The 15,934-nt window shown below is 36.7% G+C and overlaps 4 protein-coding genes across 5 annotated transcripts; 2 read left to right on the top strand and 2 right to left on the bottom strand.

Moving 5' to 3' along the window:
- Positions 1–222: 222 nt before the first annotated feature.
- Positions 223–4,130, top strand: LOC126582614 (B2 protein-like). 2 transcript variants are annotated; one of them, XM_050246773.1, is made up of 6 exons: positions 223–387; positions 2,006–2,572; positions 2,998–3,098; positions 3,270–3,353; positions 3,458–3,568; positions 3,660–4,130. In XM_050246773.1, exons 2-6 carry the CDS (start codon positions 2,035–2,037, stop codon positions 3,705–3,707), a joined length of 882 nt encoding a protein of 293 aa, XP_050102730.1. In that variant the 5' UTR covers positions 223–387; positions 2,006–2,034; the 3' UTR covers positions 3,708–4,130. The 2 variants fall into 2 exon arrangements, with proteins under 2 accessions (XP_050102730.1, XP_050102731.1); XM_050246774.1 differs by having other exon boundaries at positions 386–537.
- Positions 4,131–4,608: 478 nt separating this feature from the next.
- On the bottom strand, positions 4,609–6,215 carry LOC126582613 (agamous-like MADS-box protein AGL19). Its single transcript, XM_050246772.1, has 2 exons — positions 5,670–6,215; positions 4,609–5,279 (listed from the first exon to the last, which is right to left on the bottom strand). Exons 1-2 carry the CDS (start codon positions 6,174–6,176, stop codon positions 4,797–4,799), a joined length of 990 nt encoding a protein of 329 aa, XP_050102729.1. The 5' UTR covers positions 6,177–6,215; the 3' UTR covers positions 4,609–4,796.
- A 449-nt stretch (positions 6,216–6,664) lies between these two features.
- On the bottom strand, positions 6,665–9,445 carry LOC126633692 (transcription and mRNA export factor ENY2). The gene is made up of 5 exons (XM_050304265.1): positions 9,281–9,445; positions 8,969–9,056; positions 8,754–8,848; positions 7,922–7,998; positions 6,665–7,006 (listed from the first exon to the last, which is right to left on the bottom strand). Coding segments are annotated over exons 1-5 (336 nt in total). The 5' UTR covers positions 9,283–9,445; the 3' UTR covers positions 6,665–6,932.
- Positions 9,446–10,291: 846 nt separating this feature from the next.
- LOC126583442 (plastoglobule-localized metallopeptidase 48, chloroplastic) lies at positions 10,292–13,140 on the top strand. The gene is made up of 9 exons (XM_050247793.1): positions 10,292–10,678; positions 11,089–11,146; positions 11,238–11,305; positions 11,416–11,595; positions 11,702–11,798; positions 11,900–12,009; positions 12,107–12,240; positions 12,329–12,510; positions 12,760–13,140. The coding sequence occupies exons 1-8, from the start codon at positions 10,445–10,447 to the stop codon at positions 12,504–12,506; spliced, it is 1,059 nt and encodes a 352-aa protein (XP_050103750.1). The 5' UTR covers positions 10,292–10,444; the 3' UTR covers positions 12,507–12,510; positions 12,760–13,140.
- The last annotated feature ends 2,794 nt before the right edge of the window (positions 13,141–15,934 follow it).

Here is a 15,934-nt window from a genome sequence, read left to right on the forward strand (position 1 = left end):
TCAATTTCTCATGTTGGTGAGTTACACGATGATGTTTAGAATGAGGTTAAAATATCTATATAAATCTTTCCGAACTTCAAAATAATAAACTACCGTAACAAAATCACTAGTTAATCTTCTAAAATAAACTATGAATCGTATGAAAAATCATGTGAACCTTTCCATGTAACCGATACATCCCACGGATCGTGACACTCATGAGTCATGCGTCGTGACACTCATGACCACAAAAAAAGATTCAAAACCCCAATTGGCAACAAATGTAATTCAGCAAACACTCGAGGGCATTATCGGTAAAGTGCAGCATATATGCAACATTAAAAGTCCAGCTGCTGCGCTGTCTTCTGTCGCATCTTCCGGTTTCACATCGCACGGCAGATAAAAAAGGTAAAGCCTTCCCCTCTGATCCCCAAATCTAGGGTTCTTCTGACCAGTCGAAAATTCACCATCACTCCACAAAATCAAAGTCCTCGAGCCCTCCGCTTCCTCTTTAAACCTAAAAATTGAAGCTTTATTTGCTTAATCGCAGTTTAGTTGGTAATTATTTGCTACATTTTGCTAATTGCATCTCGTTCTCTTTAATTTCTCTTGCTCTGCTCTTTTTCTTGTTTTAATATCAAATGCGCGTTCTGGATCTTTGATTATGGAGTTTATATGTTGATTGTATGGATTTAGGTTTTTGTTAACTGATTAGCTTATTTTTTTTTCACGATTTGGAATAATTTTATTTATATTTATGTATTTTGGTTGACTTTGTAGCTGCAATTGTTGTTCCCTGCTTGTTTGGTTGGCTGGAAAATGGTGTTTCTGGGTCTTTTAGGTTAATTTTCTATCACGAGAAGTCTGTAAGGCAAAATTCGAAAGCTTCGTTTTTTGAGCTTCTGTTTATTTTCAAATACTTCAAATTTTGAGAAGAACCCTTTTTATTTTTTTATTTTTTTTTTTTAAATTGGAAAACGCTGAGAAATAGCTTCCCATGCCAGATTTTGTAGTGGATGTGTGTTTCTGCAAACCCAATTGGTAATATTTTAGGAAGCGAAATTGTTAAATGAATTTTAGAGTTTCAAACTTATTTATGTGATTTTAAGATTTAATATTTTAACCTACCATTTTTAAAACTATCCTTGCAAAAATTTGGGTAAATTCTAAACTTAGTTACTGGGTTGTTTTCCTAATTTTAAAGGCATAAATGTCCTTTCGTAAAATTATTTTCATTTAAACGTGTGCAGTCTTTCCCAATTCTGTGGTTATGCAGACTCAGCTTCAGAGATTTGTATATGGTTATTTTCGGTATATTGATAGCAATATCTCAAAATTATCTTGTTAGACTTTGAATATTGAGTGTCTGCGATAAACAGCCACCGAAATAAATTTGTTTAAAGATTTGTTTTTTTCTATTGATTAACAGTCTGCATTTATAAATGGTAATATAGCATGCTGATTCCAACGTGCAGGTTATTATTATCTTATCTGCCAATTTATCGCGTATATCTTATTTTCATCCACTTCTCAAAGTTTTTCAAGCTTGTTTCTCTTGCTCATGTATATGATGGTGCCACAACTCTCTCGTGTGAATAGATTAGCTGTTTTATTGATTCCCTTATCCTCTTTACTTTCTTTTTAGGGTTTTGGGGAGGGGTGGGTTGAATTCTTTTCTCAATTTAAGTGCATTAATTGAATGCAGCATTCTTGTTTCTTTTCAAGAAAAAGAAAAAGTAATCGATTTCATGTTTCGGTATGCCTGCGATCCAATTGTGAATGTTCTCTTTTGGTCTTGCTTAATTTGTTGAATCTGCCATCAGTGCTCGTTAATAAAAGTTCCTTTTGGCATTTGTATAGTTATTACTGCCTTTGTGCAATTTTTTTATTAGATAAGCTTGTCCTATGATACATATTTGCTATATGTTTTAACATTTTAAGTTTAACTGGTTTCCTATTCTCAACCCCATTTTTAAGTTTTCTAACTCATCTATTCATTTCTTTTTCTTTGAACACTGTTTTACAGGATCTGTCGATCTGAGTAGAGTTTGCAAGATGGAGAGCTTGAACAGCTTTTGGCAATTGGGTGATGAGCTCCGAGGGCAGTCAAAAGTCGCAGAAGATCACAAATGGTTAATGGCTGCTTCAAAATTGGCTGAGCAGACAAGGGTAAAGGGCGAGCGTATGAATAACCTTGATCTTTCAAAGGGCCCAGCTGAACAAAGGGCAAGGGATAAATTTGGGTTCCAGGAAGATAACAAATTTGAAGGCCAATACTTTAACATGCTGAGCTTGGATTCTAAAGTAAATGAAAATGTGAGCAAAAGTTCCTTCAGGAATGGTATTTATAACATGAATGCAGTTTACCAGAAGAACAATGCAAGCATTGTGGGAAACATGACTGGAAACAAGTACAGCAACAAAGAAATCAACAACAGCAACAATAACAACAACGAATCTGCAAATACAGTTGAGAAAAGGTTCAAGACCTTGCCGGCAACTGAGACGCTCCCAAGAAATGAGGTGCTTGGAGGTTACATCTTTGTATGTAACAATGACACAATGCAGGAAGATTTGAAGCGACAACTATTTGGTAAGTTTGACTAATTCTTAGCTCACTTAAGAATCTGTTTTCGCGTTTTAAACTTTTTTTATAAGCTTAAATTTCAGTCTACAACTGAAGGTCCAGGTATAAATGACTGACATCTAGCTGGCATTCCCTGCATGATGCATTTGCAATCTTTACTGAGATGCTAGTTCATGTACAGGGTCCTTGAGTTTATGCCAGTGCTTATTAGGGATTTCCATAGGGATCTGAATTCTTAAAAGTTATAAGTAGGATTATGAAATATCAGACGAAATGATTTATGATTTTAGTATGTATTCCTCTAGCCATGCAACTTAATTACTGAGTTAACAATAAATGCAGATTATGCTTTTGAATTATATATTTTATATTCCTTCTTTGACACTCCCAAGTAATTCTCATGTGTATTAATCATTATATGTATATGGTAGGTTTACCTCCAAGGTATAGGGATTCTGTTCGGGCAATAACACCAGGCCTGCCGCTGTTTCTCTACAATTATACGACACACCAGCTGCATGGCATTTTCGAGGTTTGTTCTCAAACTTACCATATAGTAATATTCTTATGTCAAACTTTTGTCTCCAATATTCTTTGCAGTATAGAAAGTATACAGATTGGACTATGATATTAGCTTATTCAAGTAAGGTAGTTGTGATATTATTAGCTTATTGTTCCTCCTTTTTCAATTGGTTTTGTGCAGGCAGCAAGCTTTGGTGGTTCAAACATTGATCCAACTGCTTGGGAAGACAAGAAGTGTAAAGGCGAATCTAGATTTCCTGCTCAGGTAAATTTGAAATGGTAAAGTGGAAAGTTCTGTTTCTTTTGATTTTTTGCACGTATCCAATTTATCGATGGACACCGTCTCCCTTTGTTATAATTGATTACTAGGTAAGGATCTGTGTTAGAAAAATCTGCAAGGCTTTGGAAGAAGATGCCTTCAGGCCAGTTTTGCACCACTATGATGGTCCCAAGTTCCGTCTTGAGCTGTCAGTTCCTGAGGTATGACGGCTAAGTCAATGTCTGCATTGCCTTTTTTGGTTTAATTGTAATTACCTCGTATAAACTCATTTGATGTTTAATGATTTTGCAGACCCTGGAGCTATTGGACCTATGCGAACAAGCGGGCTCTGCAGCATAAGCTAAATGTTGGCAGCAATATGTCAATGTCAGCTGTGTGCTTTCAACAGATTTTCCATGGAGCGCAAGCTTGGGGGGTTAAGTCTGGTGGTTTTTTTCTTTTTTTCCTTTATCGTCTGGAGTTATATAGTGTTCTTGTGAGTGAGCGCTGCTGAATAAGTGATCTCGTCTCGTGAAGTTGCTTGTTTTAAGTTGTACAACACTTGATAGCTTTGATAACGATGAAAAACAGTCGGAAGATGTAAAAGAGAACCGACTGCGCTGTCGCTGTGTAATGTAATGATAAAACATCCTTAAGGTCAAGTCCTTAGTCGATGGTGTGCCTCTAATTTGTACCCATAAACTGGAGTTTGGGATGCCCATCTCTTGTTCCTAGTGTTGGTTTTTGGTAAAAATAAAGAGCATCTACCATGTTGTTTACTAATGTAGCTTCTGCTAGTTCAATGCTTGCTTGCCTTTGTGATTCCTTTCAGGGGAGTTTTAACGAAATACTTTCAGCATTGTTCATGTTTAACGAAAAATCTTACTTTTACCTTTTTTTGGTACTATTCATTACATTTTTATTTATCATTTTTCATTAAAACTAAATTTTTTTTAGATTTTTCATTAGTTTTTCTTTCGGCTCAATCATTTGTGAAGCGGATGCACATAATAACTGTAACGGTAGCATTGCCTGAACCCTAAACCCTAATCAAACGTTCGTTAATCATGTATATGCTAACTTTTGTACTACTTCGATAGATGTCATCCAAGTTTTGTTCCTTTCACTAACAAGGAATTAAAAAACAGAGTAATTAGAATCTCCTACATTTTCTTCAACGAAATTGAAAAACGAGGCGCTTATATCAAAACGCCTCTTAAAAAATTGCTACCAAGTTAGCCTTCTATATGCACAACATATATAAGATGCAAAATATATTAACAGATATATAATACCCATAATTTTAGTATCCATTAAACCACTTGCATATATAAGAGATAACCAGAACACCAAATCCCGCCGATATATGGTAGTGTTTAAATATTTAATCTACTTTTAAAACCCTCAAACATGCATCGATCGAGAATCCTGAGCCCTCCAAATGTTGTTTTATTCGAAATGCGCCATGTTGTCGAAGAATACGTTGTCGTAAAACATGTGCTGTGATTGAAATGCACCAAACTGTTGATCGTATTCGGATGACAAACCAAAAGCACTTGCTGAAATCGGACACTCCAGATAACTCGGCTGCATGGTTAGCGAAAGCATTGGCTGATCGTACGAAACGCTCAACGGAACAATGCCAATAGGGTTAGGGTTTTCAACACTTGGAACGACTGCTGCCTCTTGTTGTTGAGATGCAGCACTTGAAAATATTGAGTCGTACATGCATGGCTGCTGCTGCATGGGATTACAGAAAGTTGCGTTCCCATCCATATTTCCATATGGCGCAGGAATGTCCCACGTAGATGTTCTGATGTTGGAGTTGGAAATAGTAGCTGAAGAACAAATGTACTGAATGTTGTTGTTATTAGCCCAGGATGTGCCTGCAGATTGCATCTGAGAATACTCTCGGTTGCTTTTAAACGTGGCCTGCACATTATTTTAAAAAGTAGATTATTGTTAATTTCGAGTTTTGCCAGCTTTGATTAATTAATAACGCTTAGACCTTGGTCTTAAGCATTGGATTGGATTTGATAACTCTCTAAAGTCATGCATGCTAAATTAAAAAACAGATGCCGACTTCCAAAACCAGTCCAATCTTCACGAAATTGTTATGACGGAAAAATTTCGTTCATGGCTAATCCATCTTAATTATATACCATACCTTCAACAAAATTTGAATGTTAACAACAATTTCCTCCTTCAACATACATCAAATTTGGTTAGTTATCTGATCAATTATAATCCTAGATGTCAAAGGAGGCCCTAAAAACTACAAAACAAAAATTCGACAAAGATTTGGTAATTAAAGGCACTCACCTTTGGTGGTATTGTCTCTTGCACAACAATTTGCTTTGATTCCTTCATCATGCCATGCATCTTATGAGTATCTACAATTTTGTTCTCCAAATTTTTCAAAAGGTCGAGCATTTGTTCTACTGAAAACGCATCGAGACGATCTTCCCATGCAGGATACTTCTCTTCACAGCTCTTGCTGCGTAGCTTCCCAAACTCCTCCTTCACTTGAACCGTTCGCGTGGCATAGAAGTCACCCAAACTTTGGACCTTCTTGACCTTTGATGAATTTGATTTGTACATATCAATTATTTCCTTGACATCTTTAAATTCCGCAGGGAACGTTGCTGCTCTGCTCACTTTACCCTTGGATTTCTTCTCGTAAACGATCGTACACACCTTCACATCACAAAGTGTGTGTAATTCAACCGCCTTCTTCAACAATCCGTTCCTTCTCTTTCGAAAAGTAACCTTACGCGAACGTTCGTTCGGAATTAACTCCAAAGGTAACTTTGATTTGCTTCGACCCATGTTAGTGTTATTTTTTGAACCGATGCAGAAAAATGGAGTTTTAGGGTTCTTTAGGTCATGGTTGTTTATATAAGAGATTTGAGATTTCCTTTTATCACAAAAAAAGGTAACAAAATCTTTCTGATTGATTTTTATTGTTTTACTTTCTTTACTGATACATTAATCATTGATTAATCACCAAAAAAAATTCTTCGAGATACCAAATCTTCATTCTTTCTTATTCTAACATCCACCATTAATTAAGGAGTTGACTACAATATTTATTACATTTATCTAATACAATCACCATACGACCATCAAAAATATTCTTGTGAACATATGTAAAGAGATTTTTTGTAAACCTAAATTTCGTTTCTGAACACTCAATTTACAATCACCATATAACGGTCAAAAATACTCTTGTGAATTTAAAGAGGTTTTTTGTACGTCCAAATTTCGTTTTTGAACGCTCAATTTAGAGTTTATGTGTTTATCAAACAAATTAGAAGTTTGAGGCATCTCCATGGATGGATTTTCCATGATAAACTTGATAAATGTAGAAACTTAATAGAAAATATAAATGTTAGTTTAAGCTGCTTTTGCATAACATCAATTAATTATACAATTCTCCCAGGAAAAAAAAAAAAAAAAAAAAAGTTGACTCCCGCCGCCCTCCAAGCTATTCACTAGTGAGTTTCATTCAGAAAAAGCTTCTCCATCACCACCACCATCATCACCATATCCCTCGATTGTCACAATCAGGAACCACACGGTGCATCAAAGAGCTGCTGACACGAGAAATGTACGAATTCTTTGCAAAAGCTCCGCCTTCACGGAATCGGGGACGGAGGCTGTGTGGAAAAGAGCCGAGACAAACTTACAATTGTTAGAGCAACACAATGGAAAAAGAAATATATGGCAAATTTAAACAGTGAGATCAACCGATTCGAAGGTACAAAGAAGTGAGTACTAATTGGCAAACGGGGGATTAACATCTGGTTCACATGAAGCTGGATGAAAGTATGTCAAGGTCCAATGAGATCCAGGTAACTTGAATCTCTTTTAATTCCAAGACTACTTTCCTTGATTGTCAATATACGTACGGTCTGTTTCATTTCATTTTCCCAGATGAAGCTCAGTCTCACTTATAGAGAGGATAACATTATGAAGGAACCGATTAATTTTGACTACGGAGGATAAGTGTAGTATTAGTAATGCCTAAACAGAAACCTCGCTCGAGCTACAGTGAAGGGGTTTTAATGACCCTGATGATCAGCATCACAAGAAAACAGCCACACCATGACCACAAGGTCCAGAAAACCACCTTCCCTGGCTCTGACAAAACCCACAACTGCGGGCTTGTAGCTTCCTAACCCACCTATTCTACAGAATACGAGACTACCACTCTGACCTGCACCACCCACCCGACTTCATTACAAATGCTCAAAAACACCATCATCTAGACAATCCATACTCCCTCACGAACACCACCAGCCCATTTTTACAGAGACGTCCAACTACTCCCACACCATCCATCATGCTACCTACTCCCATGAAGACACCATCATCTATTATACTCTCAATACTACCTTTGCATTACGCACACCAAACACAGTATGCCATAGGAGAATTGGTAAAATAAGACGTGGAAGTTTTCCACGAAGATGATATTTTTAGCAAATTATGTAGACAAACAAGGCCTTTTATGCAAATCATTGTGAGTCTGAGACAATCAGAAGAATATGATGAATGAAAGAAAGGGTTACCTCTGCCCTTTGGGGTCATTACATGTACAAGATCATCAACTGTAACATTGTTCCTCCCCTTTTTCTTTATAAACGCCCTAACGATAAAAAGATATTAAAAGATGCTCAATTAGCAACCTTGATATGTGAACACTTGGTTGAGTGCCTGAAAAACATTATGGTATATATACAGAAACGATTTTGCAACATAGAAAGTAATGGATGATTCGATGTACGAGTTATCAAATAGTTCATGACCGAAGCTATCTTAGCATCCGATTCCATTTGCAGACATCAAGGCTAGAACAGTTGGCTTTTGCATACAATTATAATATCGAGGTTGCCGTAAACCCAAAGACAAGATTCAGCTTACACAACCATCGAGCCCCTAGGACCATGCCGCAACCTCCAAAGGGAAGAATGCGGAACTCAGTCAAAATCGGTTGCCTTGTAGAGTAAATACCACCATGACCTCAAAACAATCTTGTCTGAGTGCATGGCAATGAAGCCTGGGTAAATTTACGAGTGTTGCCTAAATTGACCAACATTGTAACCGGGTTTGTTGAATTTCTAACAAATGTCATACTTTTGATGCATCACAAATCCAGTGAGGGCGCATTTTAAAAGATTTCCAATTGTCCAGCACCTTCAGGTTCATATGACAAGACGATATATATTCTAAACTACACTGGTTTGGGGGGAGGGTGATTCGAACTTGGGTGCAGGAGGGCGGGAACACTATCCAGGTCAACTCGCCTAACCCACATCAACCTCGAAATTACTAATCAAACAACAAAACATTGATGTTTACTGAATTTCCATACAGTAATTTATGAATGGATCAAAGAAATACCTGCAAAGAGCTTTCATTTCATCCTTCCACCCGCACTCTATCAGCCTTTCCCTCAGAAGCTCCATTAACCTCTCCTTTTCCCCGCTCTCAATCAACTGTAAAAACCAGGCAGTAAATTCGAACCAGAAACCGGAATAATCTAAAATCAACCCCCCAGTTCCAAAAAAGAAATAAATAACTATAACAATTAATTAAATTAAAATAAAACACCGCACCTCGATGTTGATAAGCTCTTGACGAGTGGGCTCTTTTTCTTGATTTTCTGCAACATCCGGCGTCGGTGGACGATTCACAGATTTCCTCCTTAATTTTCCAACAAAATATGAAGAAAATTACACTAAAAATCCGTTCTTTTTCACACAAAAATTGCAAAATACAAATTAAAAAAAAAACCCCACAAATAATAAAATCGTATAAAACCCACAAAATTTGCTAAAATTTTAATTCATTAATTTTTTTCCCGGGAAAGTTTTTTCCACGAAAGCATTAAAAGCCCTAGTTAGCTGAGCTCAGGGTAGGGGACTGACATGGTCTTAGGAATCGGAGACCAAGTAAATCTCGGCCGTCGAACACTCTGCGACTTGAAGGAGGAAAGTAGATTGATTGATTGATCAGGATTATTGATGATGGTTAACGAACGAACATCTCAGACTGGTTAAACTGCAAATTAACGATTTCGTCTCCTACAGTCAAACTGTGATGCAGGTTTAATATTGGGCCCATGGGCCCTTTCTTATCGAATTATATTGGGCTGGGCTCTGATCACAATTTATTTCTTCTTGAATACTACTAGACCCACTCTAGTGTCTTATTTCCTCACCCACTTTATAATCTCATTCATCACAAAAAGTTAAAAACTTGAAGTGTTATATTCCCATCAACGATTATTCCTAAAATAACTTTATATTGAAATTCTTTTTATTTTGATTTTTATTGAGTAAAACAAAATCTACAAATACACGATTCAATTGATCAAGATGCACAACGAGGATCGCATCTATACAATACATTTTACACAATTCTTGACGTCTTCTCCATCCTCCAGCATGCCACCCACCCCAAAAACACCTTGTTCCACTTCATTTGCGCCTACCACAACGATCGATATGTGGATTGTGGACAAACAAGCCTTTATCCCAGTTTTCAAGGCTGTTTGTTGGTACTGACAACAAAAACAAACATATCAAATTAAAATGGCCAAAGGTATTGGGGACTTGATTTTTTTAAAGATTTAGAGAGGTGGGTTGTTCTAGAAGATGGAGAAGAACGAACCTATCAACCTACATGGTAGGGATTTTTCTTTTCTTTGGTCTTAGATGTCATTTTACAAAAGAGTAAATTTGGTATTAAATTTTTTTATTAAAAGATGGGTGGAGAAATATAAAACAGTGGGGTGGGTTAATCATCCCTCTTCTTCTTTTTCGGCCTGGTTTTCTACCCCTTTTTTAGTGACTTTTTACCGTCTTTAACCCTACCCGGGATAAAAAATCACGAACACCGGTCAACGAAAGCGAAATGGCGCCGAAGGACCACCATAAGAACGGCTGTGGACACAATCGTACAATCGGTGGAGGTCTGTACAACGCATGCCCAATCCCTCCAATTAGACCTCCCTAATCAGCAAACATGGAGTTTAGATTTTAATATTCTCCTCCGCAGTTGCTTTCCTGAGGCTCCGTCTCTGCGCTTCCATGGCTTCCGCCGCCGCGCCCTGGATCTCTTCCCTCTGCCTGACGCAGAACCCTAGTTCTCTTAGTTTTAGCTCCGTGGCTTCGGATCATTTGCGGTTCGGTTCGCCCACCGTCGAATTCGCCGCCGTCAAGAAGTACCGGAGAGTTGGAATTAGAGGTCCTGTGTGCAGAGCTGCCTCCGTTGTGTTTAGCAACCTCGATGCCGATGATTTTCGGCACCCTCTGGATAAACAGGTGCGATTTTACTGGAAAGTGCTTTTTTACTATGAACATGTAGAAATTTCATTCAAAATTTAAGTGCTTTCTGGAAAAGTACTTGGGAGTTCTTTTTGAAGAAGCATAACGTTGCAAGTGCTTCTCCAAACAGTATTGTGTTGGAGGTTCTTTTCTCGAAAGTGCTTCTACGAACTAATGCTCTTTTAAGTTATCATCCAATCGTAGTCAAAAGTGCTTTTGGTTGTGCAAAAACACTCTCTTTCAGAAGATGTCAAAAACATGCATGTATATTGTATGTTCATTTTTATACTTGCATTTGTATCTTCAGATTAAAAGAAAGGACGCAAGCTATGCACAAAAGATTGTTTTTGGTGGTTAATTATATTATGATTAGCATCTGAGTGTAAATTTATCAACTTTTTCTGCAGAACACGCTGATTTTGAGAGCGATTCCGGGATTGAATGAGTTTGGAAAGATTCTGCTAGGTAATATCCATCCAATTTGGGTAGGATTAAACTTGTGTAAAATGGTGTTTGTTTACTAATTTGTGCATATATTATTTTATGAGCATTGCAGGATCTGTTGCAGAGCAAGTCATGCTTCTTGAGAACATCGGAACGTCCCTTCTTGTTTCGAAAGATCAGGTTGTCCAGTTGCGGAAAATATAAGCGGAAAACTTGTTCTTCTTTTGCAAGTCCAGGTTCTGCATTAAAGTTAATGTCATCAGCTTATGAATTTCCTTTCTTTTTATCAGCTTTCTGGCCTACATCAGTTGATGGTGGAGGCCGCGGAGATTCTCAACATAGATGCTCCTGATTTATATGTTCGTCAAAGTCCTGTACCAAATGCGTATACTTTAGCAATAAGTGGTAAAAAGCCGTTTGTTGTTGTTCATACTAGCCTCGTGGAGCTTTTGACACGAGAAGAGCTGCAGGTGATTAGTTATCTCTTGGATTTTAATTGTTTACTTTGTGTTTTAAAGTGTTACCCTTATCATTTCTCGGTTCTCAGTTAACTTCTGCTGTTTAACTTGAAATTAGGCTGTTTTGGCTCATGAGTTGGGTCATTTGAAATGCGACCATGGTGTGTGGCTTACGTTTGCAAATATTCTTACCCTCGGAGCTTATACAATACCTGGTTTGATACTTAATATCCTCAGTTAACGTTTTTAGGTTACTTGTGTTACGTTTCATTCATTCATTGTGTTTGATACGTTTGAATACTTGTGTTATTCATAGGGCTTGGTGGGATGATTGCTCAGAGGTTAGAAGAACAGTTATTTCGTTGGCTTCGAGCAGCCGAGCTAACTTGTGATCGTGCAGCTCTTCTTGTTGCACAAGACCCAAAGGTATACAACCTCTGGAAGCTACATGTTTTCGAATAAACTAGTTGTTTCATATTGGTTATCTTGATACCTGATATCCATTTTGATGTGCCCACAAGAGGTGGTCGTCTCTGTTCTAATGAAATTAGCTGGGGGCTGCCCATCTCTGGCTGATCAACTAAATGTGGATGCATTTTTGGAACAAGCTCGCTCCTACGACAAAGCTTCTTCAAACCCTGTGGGGTGGTATATAAGGTCAGTGACAGCATACGTTTATCACCCTTTGTTAGGTTAGGTACATGTTAGATTTGCCTGTTTTAACTCAAGCTCTCATGCTGTCCAGAAATGCTCAAACGAGGCAACTTTCACATCCTCTGCCGGTTCTACGTGCTCGTGAAATTGATGAATGGTCAAGAAGTCAAGATTACAAAACCCTTCTGAACCAGGCAACACGAGTTGCTGGTGCAAAGAAAGGGTTAACAACACCTGGAAAGATAAAGTCAAAATCCATAGTACCATGAAAAGGTGTCGCTTCTTTTCTCTGTTTCATTTCCGCTGTACTTGTCTTTTGAATATATAGTCTCACGGAGAATTTAGGACACGTCCAAAAGGGGAAAAAAAATTTAGGTTTCTAGTTTCAGATTACAAATTAACCATGGAATTTAGGACACGACCAATCAACTTTGGCATGCACGTTGTGTTCTACTTTCGTTTTGTAAGACGTCTTTGTTTGTTATATATGTTAAGTTTCTCCTTTCCGTTTCATTTTTGTAGCCCTCTGTGTGCTTCTCATGTCAAAGAACTCAGGGATGTGCTAAGACTTCATCTGCTTTAAAAGTCTTGCTGCAACTAAATTCTAGAGACTGAAGATGCACGATAACTCGTAAGCTGAGTACTTTCGCCTGTCCATCTTGTGCAAAAGTCATATACATATAGGTTCTCAAGTCATACAGTTAGGTTGTTTATAAATCATAAACATTTTATTTGGTAATCACTGGACGGAGTCAGGCTCGCTGATTCTTCTTGTTTCGGATAAATAAACTGTATATACATCGTCTACTCCTTTCTTTGTTGTATCACAAATTTTTACTTGTAGAATTACTTGACATGCCTCTTCAGCACGCTCTGTCGAACCTGCTGCAGTTTTGACCGTTATGTGCTCCTAACATTTTTATGTACTGAAACTTTTGTGTTGAAGAAAGGGGAAAACAAGAAAAGAGTGAGAGTTTGAAAAGTTTGTTGTTTGCTAGCACTGTTTCAAGCCGAAATTTCGGGAGCATGATTCGCATGAAGTTAGCTTCTTCCCTATAAATACCTTGCCCTTTCAGTTAACTAAAACACACACACAAATTTCCCGTTAGTTTCCTTAGCAAGCATGGCTTCCACCATTTCCCACTTCCCAGCATTTTACTCTGCTCTAGTTCTCCTTCTCCTTCTGAACGCCTTCATTCCTCTTGATTGTGCTTCAGCTCATCAACCATCGCACGTCGTCCCTCCTAAGCCGCCACCGCGTTCTGCCTCGGCTCCGGATGCCAGAATTCCTCTGACGGGAACACCGCCGACTCCTGTTCTGTGCGACGAGGAGGCACCTATTCAACAACAGCCAACGTCTCGGAAGCTTGGGGTTTAACTTTAACATGGAAGATGAATGATGAACTTATGCCGTTTAATACTATGAATAATAATACCGACTAAATAATCGACTTTGATCGACTTGTATTTCGATAGCTAATAAGCAGTTGGATGCTGAAAACTTGAAATCATACACATTTCCATGCCCAAGTTGTTTCTTCAAAGCGTTTTGGCAATAAAATTGAACTTGGATCGTTTTTGGGAATTTTTGCAAGATTAATTATAAGCTAAAATTTCAAGTCATTCTTGGCGCACCACATATTTCTTAAAATTAATTTGGGATATTCCGAAGATTTTCGACACTTAAAAAAAATTTAAAAATCAATAAAAAATAGTTTTGGGACCTAATAAATGGTCGGATCACATGTAAAAGGTCATGCGACATTTTCCTAAGCTCTCACGAAAAAAATTTCCTAAAACTAAAATATAAAAAAATTTCACAAAAACTGTGAGTTATAACCCAAGTTTTATAATCGATTTGTAGAATTTTTGCAAGATTAATAATAAACCTAAACTCAAGTCATTCATGTCGCACCATATGTTAACTAAAATTAATTTAGGACTTTCCGAATATTTTCAACATATTAAAAAAAAATTGGGGGCCCAATTGTAGTTTATATGATTTTTTTCTATTTTTAGTTTTAGTAGTTTAAAATAGTTTTGGGACCTAATAAATAGTAGGATCACATCCAAAGGTCTTGCAACATTTTCCTAAGCTCCCAAGAAAAATATTTCCTAAAACTAAAGATTTCATTTTTTCTCTTCATAAAAACTATGATTTATAACTCGCGTTTTCAAGCCAGGTTGTAGAATTTTTGAAAGATTAATTATAAGCCAAGATTCGAGTCATTTATGTTGCACCACTTGTTTACCAAAATTAATTATGGACATTCCAAAGATTTTTGACACATAAAGAAAATATTTCGAGGCCTAGTTTTAGTTTGTATTATTTTTTCTATTTTTTTTAACTTTATAAAAAAATTTGTGACCTAATAAATGGTAGGATCATATCTAAATGTTTTGCAACATTTTCCTAAGCTCATGCACAAAATATTTTCTAAAATTAAAACTTTTAATTTTTTTTCATTAAAACTGTGAGTTATAACTTATAACTCACGTTTTCAAATCAATTTGAGGATTTTTTTTTTCAAATTTAATTATAAACTTAAATTCGAACCATTCTCGTCCCACAACATGTTTCCTAAAATTAATTTAGGACATTTCAAAGATTTTTGACCCACATAAAATTTTTGGGGGCCCACTATTAGTTATATTAATTTTCCCACTTTTCCAACTTTAAAAATCAATAAAAAATAGTTTTGGAAACTAAAACATGGTAGGGGTACATCCAAATGTCTTGCAACATTAGAGCTGGCATTTTTCACCCAACTCGTTAAAATTAGTATTCGGGTGGGTGATAAACGGGTCTGGTGATTAACGGGTCAACCCAGTCTGGTGATTAACGGGTCAACCCATTAATCACCCATTTTTAACATTACTCTTTGCTTGCATGCAAGATATTTTCCAAAACTTTTTTTTTTTCACAAAAACTATGAGTTATAACTCACGTTTTCAAATCTATTTTGAGAATTTTTACTAGATTCACTATAAGCCAAAATGTCCTAACTTAATTTTAGGAAACAAGTGGTATGACGAGAATGACTCAAATTTTGACTTATAATGAATCTTGTAAACATTCTCAAAATCAATTTGAAAACATGGGTTATATATATAATCCACGATTTCAAATTGATCCTGAGAAGTTTTGAAATATTCATTATAATCCAAAACTCGAGTCATTCTTGTCGCACCACATGTTTCCTAAAATTAATTTAGGATATTCCGAACATTTCCTACACATACAAAAATGGTAGGATCACCCCTTTTAATCAAATTAATTCCTTCTCTTTATTAACACCAGATGCAGTACACACACACTGTGTGATTTAAAGTAAAGAATAAAGCTTAATTAATGTCAAATTATGGAATAAAAATTAGTGGATCGGAGAAGTTTGAAAAAGTGGAAAGAAAAGTAGACGTGGGGTGCAAATTTGTGAGAGAGAGTGAGTTAGTATTGATGGGGTGATATGGCTGTGAAGTTTAGAAGAAAAAAACATAACAAAAACTTATTTGTGTTAAATTACTTTAATGACCCCTTTTTTAATTATTTTTTAATTATTATGCTTGAAGGGGTATAATAATAATTTTCTTAATTTTTTGGTTCACCATCAGAACTCTGTAGTTTTAGATTTAAGTTATCACCCAACAAATATTGCTTTTGGGAAACAAAAGGCGCCAACGGTTTTAGAGGCGGGTC

This window comes from Malus sylvestris, chromosome 9, assembly GCF_916048215.2.
Source record: "Malus sylvestris chromosome 9, drMalSylv7.2, whole genome shotgun sequence".
Lineage (NCBI taxonomy): Eukaryota > Viridiplantae > Streptophyta > Magnoliopsida > Rosales > Rosaceae > Malus > Malus sylvestris.